Raw genomic sequence first — 17,832 nt, 5'->3', positions numbered from 1 at the left:
ATTTCTATAAAACATCCAGCTAAAGATGTCCAATAGGGAGTTGGAAATGTGACACTGGAGGTCAGGAGAGAGGTGGTTGTTGTTTAGTCGTGTCCAACTCATGACCCCGTATGGGTGAGGAGGGAATGAAAATAATGCTTGATGCGGGGGGGGGGGGGGAGGAATAGATGAAAATAACAACAAAATGGAAAATAGCTGAGGAAAACAGAAAGCAAGGGAGCACTTCCGCCGCCGACCATAGAGCCGGCGGAATATGGGGCTAGAGGCACCGGAAGTTGTTCTCCTCTTTCGGGCGGGGTCGGTCCGGCCGGAGGGGTTTGGTGCTGGGTGGTTTTGCCTGTGCTTCGGGTCGCGGCCGCGCCTGCGGCTCGGCTCACTGCCTGGGTGCTGGCGCCTCGGAGATCGCGGTGAAACCCCAGCCTTCCGGCCGCCTGTGAAACCGGGCTCTGGCGCAGTGGGGCTGGGCGGCGGCCCCGGAGGCGGCGGCCCCGGAGGCGGCTGCATCCATCGCGGCGGCGGCCGTGCTCGGGTCTTGACCTCCGCCCTCCCGGGGTCCCCGGAGCCCAGGAGAAACAGGAAATGGCAGACGAGGCGCTTTTCTTGCTTCTCCACAACGAGATGGTGACGGGCGTCTACAAGTCCGCGGATCAGGGGGAGGTGGTGAGTGACCGCTGCCCTGGCCCAGTGTCCTTCTTTCCCCTCCAGGCCCCTCTCCTTTCAGGCGTCCCCCCTTCTCCTCCGTCGCCCTTTTTTACTCCTCTCCATTTTGTTCTCATTTCCCGTCCAGCCCGCAAACTTCACACAAAGTCTCTTCCCCCGTCCTCCCAGTTCCATCCTCGACTCCTCACCCCTTCCCCCGCCCCATTATCAATCAGTTGTCGAGTCCTAAAATTCCCACCCTGGTACCCTTTCTCGAGAACTCCGACCCCGCCACCGCCGTGGTGTGTGCGGGCCCCTCGTCACCTGCTAGTTGGTCTCCTTGCCTCTCACTGCAGTCCAAGGATGCTCCACTCAGCTGTCAGATTAAGCTGTCATCTCAGGTCTGGCCGTGTCACCTCCCCTGCCTCTATTCAGGAAATTCCCGTGATTACCTCCAGTATCAAATGTAAAGTGCTTGGCTTTTAAAACCCCTCAATGTCGCCTCTTCCTACCTCTCCAGTCTTATTACTCCTCAGTCCCCTGTACCTACTTTCTTTCTTCCTCTGTCTCCAAGTCCAGTCATTTTTATTGTCCTCTATGCCTGGGACTCTCTCTCTTCATCTCCTCTTCCTGGCTTGTCTGGCAGGCTTCCTTCAAATCGCTACTAAAACTTACAATTTTATGGGAAGCTTTTTCAGCTTCTTCTTAATCTTGATTTCTTTTTTCTGAGACTGCCCCCTGTTTTCTGGTATGTATCTTGTTTGTACACGTTTCCATGTACTTGTTTGTACTTGTTTCCGTGTTGTCTGCCTGTTGTCTCTGAGCTCTTTGAGAGCGGGGACTGTTTTTTGCTTTAATTTGTACCCCAGCACTTAATAGCACGAATACAGTCCAGTTAACTGACTGATGGTTTCCTCTTGTGCACTTTACTTTGGTCCATTCTTTTTTTTTTTTTTTTTTTTTTTAGTGAGGCAATTGGGGTTAAGTGACTTGCCCAGGGTCACACAGCTAGTAAGTGTTAAGTGTCTGAGGCCGGATTTGAACTCAGGTACTCTTGACTCCAGGGCTGGTGCTCTATCCACTGCGACACCTAGGTGCCCCCCCCCCTTTTTTTTTTAGTGAAACTTCGGTCCATTCTTGACATGCATGCCCACCGACTCTTTTGAATAACATTGCCACCACTGGTTTATTGGGCTCTTATAAATAGTACTTTCTAGTCCATCAGCAGTCATTTATCAAGTACCTCCTATGTGCCAAGTGTTGGAGATACAAAGAAAGACAAAAAAAGATGCTTCCCTTGAGGAGTTCACATACTAATGGGGGAGACAACATGCAAACAACAATGTATATGTAATATATTTATATATATACATATATATATACACACACACACACACACACACACACATATATATACACACACATATAGAGAGAAAGGAGAGAGATGCAGTAGATTGGATATAATCTAGCTAGAAAGATAGATACAGATATGGTAGATTGGACACAATCTCAGAGGGACGGTACTAGCACTGAGACAGATTTGGAAAGACCTCAGAAAAACAAGGATTTGACTTGAAGGAGTCTGGGAATCAGAAATAAGGAGGGATAGTATTTCAAGAATGGTGGACATTCACTGAAAAGGCAGGAAGTCCTCTTCTTTTTATACAGCCACTATTTTAGTTCATGATCTCTTTCCTGAAGTATTGCAATAGTCTCCATATTTATACCCCTGCCTCAGATCTCTCTTCTTTCCAATATGTCCTCCACACAACTACTACAGTGTAAGTGTGACCATGTTCTTCTCCTACTCAGTAAACTTCAAGGTCTCCTATTACCATGAGAACCAAGTATAAACTTTGTCATGTAAGGCCCTCCACAATCTGGCCTCAAGCCAGCTTTCCTGTTTCATTCAACATTATTCCCCTTCTAGCACTCTATGTCCATAGGGGCCATTTTACTGGTCTTCTTATATCACATTGCATCTCTAGTTTCCATGCCTTTGAATTGACTGTGCCCTGTCACCAGAATATACTTCTTATTGTGAAATATGGAGGTAATATAATCCTTTGTTTCTTATAAACTCTGTTTAAGCATTCTACTTGAAGGCTTTCTTGATCCATCTAGATGCTAGTACAAAATTACCTTGTATTCTGTATATATTACAATTAGATATATTTATACACACATAGCATATATTTATTTCTATATATGTTGTATATATTTATAATTGGACATATATGTTGTCTCCTTTTGTAAGTTTCCTGAGGGTAGGGACAGGTTCATTTTTGTTTTTGTATCCCTGTCATAGTCACGCATACAGGATATTTCAGAGGTGACCAGGCACATCTTGATGTCTCAAAAAATGGTATTTTGAGACTCATTTTGAAAGGTTTTTATCTTTTGAAGTAAAGTTTAGTTAACAAATAATTAAGTTAATAAATAATTGTAGTCAAATACATTAAAATTTTATTGAATTATATATAGTACGATATATCTATATATAGTGCCAGAGTTGATGAGTCCCTGAATTAAGATGATACATATAAGTAGAGAGAAGGATATATTTGAGAGATGTAGAGCGGTAGAAAGGACAACGTGGCCACTGATTGGATATGTGAGATTGAGGATGACAACAAAGTTGTAAATCTGGGTGACTAGATGGTAGTACTCTACAGAAATAGGGAATGAGTTAGAGGGTTGGGAATAAGGGTGGGAGGAGGAGGAAGATAATGAGTTTTGTGTTTAAAATGTCTAAGTAGGCAGCTATAGATGTGCCACTGGAACTCTCAGGACAGAGTCTAGGGTTTATATAGATTTAGTAGTTATTAGCATAGAGATGATCATTAAACCCAGGGGAGTTAATGAGGTCATTAAGAGAGAGATAGTGTAGAAAGAAATTCGAAGAGGGCTCAGGACAGAACCTTGGATATACTCACAGTTAGTGGGGGGTTTTGGGGTTGTTAATTTTGTTAATCTCATCTTTGTTTTTTTAAGATTTCTATTTTGGTGTTTAATGTTTTTTAATTTGTTCATTTTTTAGTATTTTTTAGTTGCAGTTCCAATTCATTGATCTGTTCTTTCTCTTTTTCATTAATGAAAGTGTTTAGAAATAAAAAAATTTTCCGTAAGGACTGCTTTGGTTGCATCCCCAAAATCTTGGTATGTTGTCTCATTGTTGTCATTGTCTTTAATGAAATTAGCTATAGTTTCTCTGATTTATTCTTTGACCCACCACTTCTTTAGTATTAAATTATTTAGTCTAAAGTTGATTTAAAAACATTTTGCAGTGACCCTTTATTTAACAATTAATATTGCATTGTGATCAGTAAGGGATGTGTATGATATTTCAGCTTTTCTGCATTTTTTTGGGGGGGGGGGCGGCAATGGGGGTTAAATGACCTGCCCAGAGTCACACAGCTAGTAAGTGTCAAGTGTCTGAGGCTGGATTTGAACTCGGGTACTCCTGAATCCAGGGCCGGTGCTTTATCCACTGTGCCACCTAGCCGGCCATCTGCATTTGTTTTTGAGAGTTTTGCATCTGCAGATATGACCAATTTTGGTAAAGATACTACGCATAGCTGAGAAATATATCTATATATACTTCTCTATATTTCCATTCACCAATCATGAGAAGGCTATCATATCTAATTTTCCTAAAATTCTATTCACTTGTTTCTTGTTTATTTTTTCATTAGATTTATATAGGGCTGATGAGTAAATTGAGGTCCCCCACTCATATCATTTTACTATTTCTCCTTTTAATTTATTTAGTTTTTTAAGTATTTGAAGCAATACCTTTAGGTTCATATATGTTAAGTATTGAAATTAATTTATTGTCTGTGTTACCTTTCAGCAAAATGTAGTTTCCCTCTTTATCTCTCCTAATTAAATATTTTTTCATTTGGGAGTTAGGAAAGAACTGTTGACAGAAATGGTAAAGTAGGGAAGGGGAATGAATTAATTCTCTTGGTAGTTATAGTAGAATTTAATAGTTCAGAAATGTTAAGTATTGAGTATAGGTACACTTTGTATGTCAGTGACTAATGAAAAATATTGGCAATGTGAATAATAGAAAATCCCTTTCTGATAATTTTCTATAACTAGGTTCATTTTTTTTTAATTGAGAAGGAAAAATTAGTAACTTGCTCATAGTTTTGTAGATACTGGGCAACTTTTATAAGTTTTGGAAGGGATTAATCAACATTTTTATTTTTGGAGATTAGTTCAAAGTTCTGGCCTTCTGAAGCTTGGAAATTAGATTTTTATTAAGATTCAGAAGGCTTTTTTATATTTTATAGGAAAATGGAAGATGCATTACTAAGCTGGAGAACATGGGTTTTAGAGTGGGACAAGGATTGATAGAAAGGTAAGCTCAGTTTGGATAATAATGATAATAGTAATAATAATAGTTGATATTTTATATAGTGCTTTTAGGTTTTCAGAGTCCCTTACCCGATTTAATTTGATCCTCACAACAGCCCTCTGAGGTGCGTACTACAGATATTATTACTAAATATTATACTCATTTTATACATGAGAAAACAGGATCAGAAAGTTGAAATGGTATGTCCATGTTCATATAGTCAATAAAAGGCAGGATTTGAACCTCCAGTGTCACAGTGCTGATTGTCTTTTTTGTTACCAGTTAAGTTATAAATTAAAATGACTCATATTTTAAAAAGAGGGCACTGTTGGAGGGCTGCCACGAAACTTTAGTTCTACTTAAATCTTGCATTTCTTCTACTTAGTAAAGTTTTCACTGTGAGCTGAAATTTTGTGTGATTTTTTTAGTTTGGATATTTTTCTCATTGCTTTGACTCCTAATTGTTTCTTTGATTTTTTTTTTTTTTGGTGAGACAATTGGGGTTAAGTGACTTGCCCAGGGTCACACAGCTAGTAAGTATTAAGGGTCTGAGGCCAGATTTGAACTCAGGTCCTCCTGAATCCAGGGCTGGTGATCTATCCACTGCACTACCTAGCTGCCCCTAGATATTTTTCTCAAAGTTGGTCCAGTTAGCTGAAATTGTGTATATTTTTTCCTCTAATAACTTCTTTAAACCTAAATATATATGTAAGTTCTCATAGTTTTAGTGCTTTTTAACTTGTTTGAAATTTGTTTAAAGTCCAGAGAATCAAAAATACTTTATGAAACATTCTACATATAACAGATTCTTAGAGTTTTAAAATAAATTTTTATCAAGGTTTTGCAATACACTGCTATTTTTCTAATTATAATTATGTTTCATAATCTCTCTTTGATATTTATCACTAGTTAATTTTTATAGTATACTTCATATCTCAATTCTGTTGTTCTTCTAAACATTTTAATATTAAATATACCCAGGAATAAATAATAGCTGAATGTCACATAGTTTAAGCTACAAAATCAATACAGCATGATTTAAAAACACATTTGGCTTCCTATTTTCAAAATTTCAGTCATATCATTAAAATTTTAATTGCAAAATAAGTTAGGATCATGATATAAATTCATTTTATCTGCTATATATCACCTGTGACATTTGAAATATTACATTATGAAGAATTATAACTAAGTATACAATTATAACAATTTAAATAATATACACATTTTTGCCCTTTGGAAATTAGATTTGTGGCTTTCTTTGGAGGAAAATACTGTAAAGTTATTACTTTCTTTTGATCTTTTTAGGTTTACAAAGGACACTGCAAGATTCAAGGATGAATTAGATATCATGAAGTTCATTTGCAAAGATTTTTGGACCACTGTTTTCAAGAAACAAATTGATAATCTAAGGACAAATCATCAGGTATTGTACAAATTAAGACTTGCTTTACATGTCGCTTTACTTTGATAAAGTAAACTTATTTCTGCTGTTTATTTTGATTAATAAAATGTTAAATGATGTCTTAAAGATTTGTTTCTAACTTTGAGATTGTGTTTTTTTCACTTGATGACAGATTTAATGAGTCATGATTTTTGTCATAAGCACTGAATAAAGATCAAAGGGAAAATCACTAACAATGACAACTAGGTATTTAAAAAAAATTGAAAATAATACCTTTCCCTGCATATTTTCTGAGTAGTGGGGATGGTTCACAGGTGTGAAACATTACTTGTAATGTCAATTTTTTTTTCAACTTATTGATTGGTTTTGTTAACTTTGTTCTCTTTTTCTTTTTTACCTTTTATAAAAAATTCTTATATAAGATATCTCTCTTGGAGGGGTCAGAGGAAAGGATATAGGGAGAAATCTAGGCAATGTAAAAACAACTGATATCAGTAAAAACCTGTTTAAAAACAATACTTTAAAAATGCATTCAAGTTCATTGTCAGAATTATTTTTGGTGTTAAGATGTTTTATTGCTTAGTCATTGTGTCAGTGTTGGTAATATGTAAAACCTCAAATAAGAATCTTAAAATTTCAGGCCTAGAAGAGACCTGAGAGAGAAACATGATAGAGTTAAAAGAGTTGCTGGCCTTGAGTTCAGAACCCAACCATGGGTAGGTCATTTAATCTCACTGAGCCTCAGTTTCCTCAAAATAAAATGAGGAGCAATGTGTAAACCTTAAAGGGCAATAATATGAGTTAATAGCTTAGTTAGACATAGTTTAGATATCATTTTTATAGGTGAAGAATGTTTCATATTTAGGGGTAGGGAAGTAGAATCACTGGAAAACATTTTAACACATCTTAAATTTTCTGCTTCCATTCTCATAAGTGAAATATTGTGGAGGGGTGTGGAAGGGGAGATAATTGATGAAGGTTTCACTTTGATTCAGAGGCTTTCCCCCCTATCTTTTATGTGTGTGTGTGTGTGTGTGTGTGTGTGTGTGTGTGTGTGTGTGTGTGTGTGTGTAGGGTTTGTTTTTGTTTTTTGTGGGGCAGTGAGGGTTGAGTGACTTGCCCAGGGTCACAGAGATAGTCAACATCAAGTGTCTGAGGCCAGATTTGAACTCAGTTCCTCCTGAATCCAAGGCTGGTGCTTTATCCACTTCGCCACCTAGCTGCCCCCTTATTATGTTTTAATACATAACATTTTTCATCTTAGGAATATTTTATAAAAAGTTGATTAGTAAGGTAGAGAATATTAAGGAAGACTTTAAAATAATCATATTCATTTTCTGTTCACCAAGCTTTGTTACTGTAGCTATTAACTATATATGACAAAGCAAGATTGTGTCTCCATTTAAAATAAACTCATGCTATTTTTCATGAAACTTAAGAATTATTAAACAGTAAATTTATGTAACCAGTTATCTTAAAAGTTATAGTAGTATGCGTAGCAGGTATTAGAACACATTAATATTCTATCATTAAATATTGCCTACTACTTCCAAATCTTCAATTGTATTTTCATACATTTAACTTTAAATTGAAAAGGGAGATGTGTCTTGAATATGCCTCTACAAAATAATTTGATCAGCATTAAGTGATACTTCAAGACTAGTTTTATGTATAAGAGTGAGCTTTACCTTGGGTGGAAGTCCAGCCAACTTTGGAGTCAGGAAGGACTGGGTTCAAATGCTGCCCAGAGAACTTGAAGCCATATTAGCTGTGTGACCATGTGCAAATCACCCAACCACTTTGTGTGCCAGGCAACATTCTACAACTTATAAGATAGAACTGAATTGTCAGTTTGTATCATTGGAGGGAGTTTCCATATTGGGAATACTTGATACCATTGAAATTAAAGGTCCAAACCAAAAATAAAATTAAATTTATGTGGAAATTTAGCACTGATACTGTGTGTAATCATAAGTAGCTAGTCTGATCTGGTGAATTCACTGCTTTCAATCAGGCAGTTGATATTCTCTGACTTGCTCTTGTGCAACAAATTTATTTTATTAGCAGATTTTTTTAATAGAAAGTGGTTTCTTAAACTTTTTAAAAGTATGACAATTATTTATTGTATAGTTGAGAATTCTGAAAGAATTTAAAAAAAATAACCAGAGTTTCTCTTGTGTTTTGGTGACAGGGCATCTATGTGCTTCAAGACAACAAATTTCGACTCCTGACTCAGATGTCTGCAGGAAAACAGTATTTAGATCATGCTCCTAAGGTAATTCATAGAAGACTGGGGATTTCTGTTGAAGAAAAAAAATATTACAATTGAATGGACAAGTTCAGTGCTAATCATGGTACATTTGTGAGTTTAAAATAGGATAAAGATGCCTTGGAAAAATTATAATTTAAAGGGGTTGTTCATTGAAAAATATTTTGCTTTAAAAAAAGGATTCACCACTGGGTTTAACTTGGGAGGTCTGGCATTAATTATCAGAACTTTTCATGATGCTGCATAAAATAACAATTTCTGGAGTCTTCTTAGAATTTAAATCTCAGGGGCAGCTAGGTGGTGCAGTTGATAGAGCACTGGCCTTGGATTCAGGAAGACCTGAGTTCAAACCCTGCCTCAGACACTTAACACTTACTAGCTGTGTGACCCTGGGCAAGTCACTTAACCCCAATTGCCTCACCAAAACAACAAAAAACAAAAAAAAAGAATTTAAATCCCAGGCACAAGTGTAAAATTAAGTAAAAGGGCAAATGCTTGTTACTACTTACATAAGAACTAGTTTTCTGAGAAACATGTTCTTTGAAAATTTAATTAAAATTTTTTTTTATGAAATGATTTAAAAACTTGTGATACATGATTAGAGCTCTCTTTAGAGCTCACATTTTAGATATGAGGAAACAGAGGCCCAGAGGAATCTAATGAAAGATAGCAGGGTCAATAGTCAAACCCTCTGACTACAAATTAAATTTTCTTTCCACTGACCCCAGGTCTAAAGTATAGTTATGATATTGATGTAATCCTGGATTCTCAAAGTAAATGTTAGTGGAGAGCAAACTCTGGCAGGTCTTCACCAAGCCAGGAAGTTCTTGAGTACAGGTCTGGAACTTGGATTGAATATTAGATATCTAAAGGCTAGGCTAGCCAAATTGACACAGACACATAACCTGTAGGCTGACTAATAGATAATGAATTTTTCAGGACATAACAGCTCTTGTTATGTACAGAACTTGAAATGTACAGAAGAGAACAAAAAGAGGTAGGAGAAAGGAAAGAAGCTGAACAGCTTAGATTCCTAGTTTCATGGACAATCCTCTCTATCCTTTATGTATGGAAATGTTCATGTAGTGTTTAAGTTCAGAATAAAAACAATTATAAATGAAAAAAAACCCCAAAGTACTACATAGACCTGATGTCAGAGTAGTCTTTAATGATATCTTTGCTCCTTTGCAGTAAAGTCAAGTTCCAATTTTGAGAACCACTAAAATTCAGGCCTCGCAATGAATATAATTTTTTGTCAGTATACCTGATTAAAATTCGAAATAAATAGTACAACTTGATGATTAATTGACACTTATAGGATTATTATGAATTAACTTAAAATTTTATTGATAGCTTTTCATATAATACAGTAATTTCCAATATACCTTCCCCAGTAATTGTGTCCTGTAATAAAGAAAAAATCAAGCAAAACCCAACTGAAAAAACAACTTTGTCTAACATAATTCTATACCTGTAATAGCCACCTGTTTTCCAGAACCAAGATTGGCCAATGCAGTTAATTCAAGTTCAGTTGCCTTTTTGTGTGACTTTTATTTTTATTTTTTAAAAATAAATTTTTATTTATAGTTTTGAGTTCTAAATTTTATCTCTCCTTCCCCACCCCCTTCCCTGAGGGGTTATACATGTGCAATTATGTAAAACATTGCCATATTGTAACTTTTATTTTTACATCATTACAATCCTATATTTTGTATTCTTCATTATACTTTTGCTCAGTTCATATAAGTCTTCCCATGATTCTCTGAATTTGTAGTTTTTGTGATTTCTTATGGTGCTATAATAGTTTGTTGTGTTCATCTACCACAATTCGTTTCAAGTTACTTTTTTTTTTTTACTTCATTTCACTTCTAAGTACCAATTAGTATACATGTTATTCTATGTTCTAGCCAAGCTGAACTACCTACTATTTCCCAAACTGAGCATTCAAATGCCAGGCTTGGAAAAGAGTAAGTTTGCCTTAAGTCTGTGATCAACTTTGTATTTTCTTCATCTCACCTGTTTAGAATTTTTATCTTCTTTATAGGTCTATAATCTATGGAAATTGTTTCCATAGCTGTTGATACAATCTTCCTTCTCAAATCAGGTACTTACCTTTAAATATTGTATTCCCTCAATAGGATATAAATTCCTTGAGAGCAGGGACTGTTTTGCATTTTGTCCTTGAACTCATAGTGCCTCATGCATAGGTGGCTTGTTAAAAATGCTTGTTTAAGGAATAACAGAGCTTTTTTGCCAGAAAAAAAAATTCCTGGTCTACTTGCTTTTACTTTCCCTGTTATTATTCTGACTTTCTGTCTTTGTTTAGCCCTAGCCTTTCTATTTCCACTTTTACTCTTTATTTACTCTTCTATATGTCTAGCTTTTTCTAAGAATTTCCTTCCTTTATTCTTTTCTCTTTCTGTCCTGAATTTTTTTTCTGATTCATGTTTTATATCTTTATTCTTTAATCTCTTTGTGCTCCTCACGGAGGTAAAGCTTCTTAAACACCAGGGTTTTGCTCTGTCCTAACCAAATTCTGTTATTGACCCATTCTGTTCTGCCTCACTATGCAAGTATCTGTGGTAAAAATTATTTATCAAATTTTGGCCCTCACATATCAAACAAGGGGAAGTAAGGTGGATAGAAGCAATACCCTTAGTAGATGTTACCTTCTTTTCCAAATTGTGTGATTGAATTCTACCCCTGCCTTGCCCTTGATCATTTTCCTTTCCTTTGGTTATCTTATCTCCAGTTTCCCTTCTATTATCTATGGAGGCACAACCATCTTCCCATGTAGACTAAATCTACCATAAGGTCTTCATCTCTCATCACAGGTATATGCCTTTTTACTCCTAGGAGTGCTATTCACTAGGGCCTTCCTGCCCTGTTAGGTTGAGACTTCCCCTTTTCATTTCTCCAGTTTCAATACTTGCCATTCTCCTACAGCTTCCCTTTTTGAGTTATGAATCCTAAGACTTGATAAGGGTATATCACATACTTCTCTGTCCTAAAACTTGATAAGGGTACACCACAAATTTTTCTGCCCTGTGCCTTCCCTATACCCATATATGTCCCTTCTGGGATTTAGTACATAGTACATATGTTTTATTTTGTTTTGTTTTGAGGGCAATGGGGGTTAAGTGACTTGCCCAGGGTCACACAGCTAGTAAGTGTCAAGTGTCTGAGGCCAGATTTGAACTCAGGTACTCCTGAATCCAGGGCCGGTGTTTTATCCACTGCGCCACCTAGCCGCCCCCTAGTACATATGGTTTAATCAGAGTTTATCTAATTTGGAGATTAAAAAGTTTTGTGGTAGCTGAAGTGTCAACATATTTCTTTTCTTTTTTTTTTTTTTGGCGGGGCAATGGGGGTTAAGTGACTTGCCCAGGGTCACACAGCTAGTAAGTATCAAGTGTCTGAGGCCAGATTTGAACTCAGGTACTCCTGAATCCAGGGCTGGTGCTTTATCCACTGCGCCACCTAGCCAGCCCCTTCAACATTTTTCTTGTCCATTTTAGAGTGCAGTTTTGCTTCTATATCTTTAAATTCATCTTACAGTTTTATCCCTTTGTATACTTTTTAAAAATTAATGATTTCTTTTACCTAATAGGCCAGTCTTTTTCTTTCTCTTTAAAAAGTAACCTCTAGAAATGGGATTTCATTACTTATTCTGTAGTAATTATACTTATTACCTTTATTGTGTTTCTTTAATTTGGGGGAGTGTTTGCAAGTGAAATATTATTTTTCTGTCAGTTTTTCCCCGTAGGCATGCCTCAAAGGCACTTCTTTATGTTTAAAGTACATTTTGTAAAAAACTGCTGATTAAGTTCAGATTTTTAACTTATGCCATTTTGGGTTGCAACTTGAGCTTCTTTGCCTTTTGGAATATATTGTTCCATTCCTTTCTGTGGTTTCCAGTGGGTGTGGAATTGCTTATTATTATTAGAATTTCCTTCCTCTATATTTGAAGATCTTTTTACCTTGTAGAATTTCATTTTTTGTCATTAAGAATTGTTAAATTTAACAATTGTGTGTCTTGGAGTGTGAAGCATAGTTGTTTTTTTTCCCTTCTGGGTGTTGATATGTGGTTTCTTTTGATCATAGCTCTTTTCTGTATTCAGAAGTTCTGTACAGTTTTCTTACAGTCAATCCTTAACATTCCTATTGTTAACTTTTGTGACTTCAAACATTCATATAATTTTATTAGTAACCTTATTTTCACTTTTGGGTTGACAGCTACAAACATTTATGGCTATGTGCAGTAGAGAAAAAGTGAGAGGTGCGATGTACCAAGTTTGTGGGGCAGCTGGTATCCTATTAGGCATTACATTGGTGTAATTCACCTTACCTTTTTTTAGAGTAAAGCGCTCCTTGTGCATTCATTGCATATTTTTATTGTTTGTCTTTAAAACTCAAGTTCTGTTGCAGTTATGTCCTGAAAGCATGATGCATGTCTCATGGAGTCCTCTGAACAAGAACATTATATAAATATATCTTATCATCACATAAAACCTTTATAAAAAGTAGATTAGGAAACAGAAATTATATTACTTTTTTTTTTTTTTTGAGGAGCCAGGTGGGTTAAGTGACTTGCCCAGGGTCACACAGCTAGTAAGTATCAAGTGTCTGATGCTGGATTTGACCTCAGGTCCTTCTGAATTCAGGGCCGGTGCTTTATCCACAGAAATTAGAAATAAATGGGTTTTGTTTTTTTTTTTTTTGAAGGCAGGAATTATTATTATTTTTTTGCCCAGGGCAGTGAGGGTTAAGTGACTTGCCCAGGGTCACACAGCTAGTAAGTGTCAAGTGTCTGATGCTGGATTTGAACTCAGGTCCTCCTGAATCCAAGGCCAGTGCTTTATCCACTGGGTCACCTAGCTGCCCCCTGAAGGCAGGAATTCTAAACACAACCTTTACAAATCATACTGCAATAAAATCGTAATACATACTGGGCTCACAAGATTCCATAGCATAGAAAAGATATTTATTAAGTATATCAGACATGGTGTTAAGTGATAGGAATAAAAATACAAGCAAAAGGCAAGATAGGCTCTGCCCTCAAGGAGCTTAAATTCCAATGAGAAAATAAGTAAAAGGGAACTGGAAAGGGGTGAAGGGAAGGTATTCATCTTGGGGTCATGGCAGAAAACAGTATAGAAAGTAGGGGGCTAACTTTTGTTAAAAATAGTAATTTTAGCAATCTCTAATGAAAGATTACAGGTTTTAGTGGTCAAGGGAGCCTATCAACATTAATATTTTTTACTTTCACGCCATTTTATGGGACTGTTACCTCCATAAAAGTTAGATTACTATTTCCAACAGTATTAAGTTTATGTTTTTCTATTTATCATTTACTTCTGTGAGATTTATGACCCACAGGTTCTCTGAATATCATATTGAGTTTAATGGCTTTTGCTTTCAAAGTGTTCATGTTCTTTAACATGATTGCACATTTTGATTCTCTTCTCACAAAATTTCCTCTAAGTATTTTTGTATTTCAGCTTAGTTCTTTTCTTTCACTTCTTTGGAGAAATCCACCACTGCTGGGAATTTTGTTCTTTACTAATATTTTCTCATAGAGGTTTTATTTCTCCTTTGAACCATTCAGGAACATCCTGCTGTGGTCCCATGCTCCCTTGGGATTCTATAGGGTCCTATGTTTGACCATGAGTTGGGTCACTTTACTTTTGTCTTGTATACTTAAGAGCTTTGTGCTGTCTTTGAGGGTTTAATATTTTATCTTTTCTCCTCATTTTAGGATCCACTGCTGGTGTATCTGCTTGTGCTCTAGGTTTTTAATTGAATTTTTTTCCTCTTTAAATGTTTGGTGTTTCAGCCTTCTGTTCACCCATTACTCACTTTCTGACTCTTCCCCCTTTACAGGTGGATGGATTATCCTCAGGACCAAACTGCAAATCTGCCTCATCTATTACCCATATTGGAGGCTTTATGTTTCACTAGTCTTGATCCATGCCATAAGTAGCATCTAGGGTGACATAACTGGTGCCAGTTGGGTTTTGGACCCCTTTCCTTAAGTCCTGTTGTAACTACTCCGAGTTGCTACTTCTCTCTGTTCTTTCTGGTTCTGATAGTTTTCTTTTCTGGTTGGGTCAGTGTGCCCCTCTTTCAGGGTTAGGGGCACGGAGGGTGTTCTGAAGAGTTTCTGAAGCCTTGAGAGCTCCCTAACCAAGAGGCCACCCTAGGCGGAAGACAGCCTAACTTTTGCCCTAACCCCCTTTCTCTTCCTCATGTGGCTGGGCAAATTAATGTCTGCCTTTGTAGAGTATGCCAACAAGTCTCTGCAGCAGGAAAGGCTACCAGTGTGGGTCTAAGGCACAAATCTGCAATTTGGTTGATATATGGAGGCCAGTATAGGAGGGATGCTGAATGCTTTAAGGTTTAGCATTTAAGGTTTCAATTCATAAGGCTATCTTGTTGGGGTTCTTTCTGGTCCTTTTGATTCACCTGTAATTGTTTTACAACTGAACATAATCCCCTCCGCTTTTTTGAGTGTTTTAGTGGGGACTAGGGGAAATACCTAGTTCATAATTTTGTTGGTCGTATGACAAAGAAGTCATGCTTAGCTTTTAATTCTCGAGTCTGGTTTTACTCAAGCATACTTTTTTTTGGTCCTCAGATCCTAAGCAAAAATGATCGGGATAAATTTTAATCAAAATGGGTGAGAGACTCTAGTCACATGCAGTTATAATTAGACTGTAGTAACATAAATCTACAGTTTCTCAACTCTTCTACAAGAAAATTAAAACATTATTAGTATATAAATTTACCATGGCTTGAATAATTTCTCACAATTATTATTATTATTATTATTTTTTAGTATTTAGCATTTACATGTGGCTTAATCAGAGGTGGCTTATCAAATTTGGGGATAAAAAGTATTGTGACAGCTGAAGTGTCAGCAATGCCAGCATGTAAGTAAAGTTCCTCTCTCTTTTTTGTAAGAGTGTATTTTTCATGAAAGATTTACTGTATTTGATAAAAATATATATGTAGTATAAACATATGCTATATGAACATTTTTAGCCAATATAGAATTATACCATAATAGGTAAAAGTAAAGAAGAAATGAGGACTTAAGAGTTTAATTTTAAGTTTAATTTTTATACTTATGGGTATAATTGTCTTTAAATGGGAGTCTCAAAAATCCAGTCTAATAAGCTGTAATACAAGGGTATGTATTTCTCCAATTTGTTTCTGGGGAAATTTAAACTTCTAAAACAGTTTGATTTTATTTTTAGCGGTTGTATATGCTTTACAATTTACAAAGTTCTTTCACATCACCAACAGAATACTAGGTTTGGAAGGGAACTAGGTAACCAACCAATATTTGAAAAGAATCCCTTCTGGAACTTTTTATTTAAAGACCTCTGGTGAGGGGGAATCCACTATCTCCTAAGGCAGTTCATCCTAATTTGGGGTAGATTTAATAGTTAGGAAATCTCTTCTTACGGCAAATCTAAATTTTGCCTCTTTGCAACTTGTACTCATTATTCCTAGTTCTGCCCTCTGGGATCAAGAAGAACAAAAGCGTTTCCCCCTAAATCTTTTCTTCTTCAGGCTAAATATTGTCAGTTCTTTCAACATTCTCATTTGATTCTTCTAGCTACCTTGCAAGGTATAAGTAATGAAAATACTACTATTTCCATTTTACAGATTAGGAACTAGAAGCCAAAAGAGCTCAAGAGATTTGCCCAAAGTCACACAAGTTCATAAATGGCCGAGCCAGGATTTGATTCTGAATTCAGTGTTTAAATTTTGAGAACTCCTATGAATACTGAATTTAGTGAAATTCAGTATAAAAGTGCAAACTAGAAAACAGGTTAGGGAATAGTTCTTCATTTTACAGAAAGATTTTTTTTTCTATGCTATTCCTTTATAGGGTAAATTCCTTTTCCATTTAAGATGATGATTTCTGAGCAGATTTTTTAAAAAGTATCTCTTCTAAGAAACCAATTGTCAGAGCTGCTAAAAAAGGAGTAGGATCAAAAATTTAGAAAGATTGGTGTCCAGGCTTGTTTTCTTCGTTTCAGAGTGTACTGTTCAATAAATGTTTCTTTTTTTGTAGGTAAATTTCAAGTGATGATACAGAAGATGTAGCATGTACTCAGATGCTTCTACAATGTAAAGAGATTAAATTATTCATGTATAAAAATATTTTAGTAGTAACTTTTGACTTACTGGCATTGTCATAAGTTTCTACAGTACATTGATTCGTGTAAGCTATGTGTAAATTTAATTTATTAGATGGTATAATATGCACTCTCAAATAAGATTGCCATAGCATAGTATATATAACATCTGATGGAACAGGGGAGAGTATCAGAGAAAATTTTACTGAGACACTATACACTATGCTGGAGCTATATATTATAGTATACCAAATTCAACTTTATTGCATTAAAACAAATTAAATAAGCACAGCAACCAAGTAACAACATTTTTTTGTGCTTCTGCTGGTCTGGTTTGTGATAATTATTTGGCATTAAAAAGGAGGGAGAAACTGAAGCCTTGCTGAATTAACAGAGAGGAAAAAGTTATCATTTATACCTAATTTTTTCATGTCCAGAAAAAAAATGGAAGTATATGTAAAAATGAGAAATTTTCATATTTGTATGAAGAAGCTTTGTATTTTAAATCTGGTCATGGCACTACAAAAACGAAGACTGGAAGAGGATTTCTGGAATCAACAAGGGTGGAAAGAAGGGAGGTAAATGTTTAAAAGAAATCAGATGAAGGAAATTAAGATAAATGGACTCTATCTCTAAAAATACATGAGACCAATCAGGAAGACTCTTCACATGGAAAAGTTACTTGTCCAAGTCAGTTTCACTACATTCGCGTCATGTCCATTCTTCAACCATACTAGGTAACAGGAATATTGAGTTCTGATAATATTAAACATGTCGCACATGTTAATATTGCTTTTATATTAAGTATCCCCCATGGGTTTACCAGTGGTATACAATAAATATTGTTTGATTTCTTAATGTTGATGTATTTTTACTTTAAATCCAGGTTATTTTAACCCCATGTCTTATCTTTATAAATCACTTCTGGTTTTACTTTTTGACTTTATTTTGGTCAATGAGCTTTTGGGGGGTGGGGCGGGGCAATGGGGTCTGCCCAGGGTCAAAC

At 36.0% G+C, this 17,832-nt stretch overlaps 1 protein-coding gene across 1 annotated transcript; it reads left to right on the top strand.

The window, feature by feature from the left end:
* The first annotated feature begins 301 nt into the window (after positions 1 to 301).
* TRAPPC6B (trafficking protein particle complex subunit 6B) lies at positions 302 to 17,684 on the top strand. The gene is made up of 6 exons (XM_043983784.1): positions 302 to 660; positions 4,938 to 5,005; positions 6,311 to 6,428; positions 8,599 to 8,682; positions 15,515 to 15,608; positions 16,763 to 17,684. The coding sequence occupies exons 1-6, from the start codon at positions 580 to 582 to the stop codon at positions 16,792 to 16,794; spliced, it is 477 nt and encodes a 158-aa protein (XP_043839719.1). The 5' UTR covers positions 302 to 579; the 3' UTR covers positions 16,795 to 17,684.
* Positions 17,685 to 17,832: the final 148 nt, after the last annotated feature.

Source organism: Dromiciops gliroides, chromosome 2 (assembly GCF_019393635.1).
Source record: "Dromiciops gliroides isolate mDroGli1 chromosome 2, mDroGli1.pri, whole genome shotgun sequence".
Classification (NCBI taxonomy): domain Eukaryota; kingdom Metazoa; phylum Chordata; class Mammalia; order Microbiotheria; family Microbiotheriidae; genus Dromiciops; species Dromiciops gliroides.
This window is presented reverse-complemented; position numbering and strand designations above follow the sequence as displayed.

Bases quoted from the DNA above. Each gene is read 5' to 3' on its own strand.
- TRAPPC6B (XM_043983784.1), top strand. From the start codon at position 580: ATGGCAGACGAGGCGCTTTTCTTGCTTCTCCACAACGAGATGGTGACG. The intron at 5,006-6,310 runs GTAAGCTCAGTT...TGATCTTTTTAG, and splicing joins GGACAAGGATTGATAGAAAG to GTTTACAAAGGACACTGCAA. The intron at 15,609-16,762 runs GTAAGTAAAGTT...CTTTTTTTGTAG, and splicing joins AGTGTCAGCAATGCCAGCAT to GTAAATTTCAAGTGATGATA.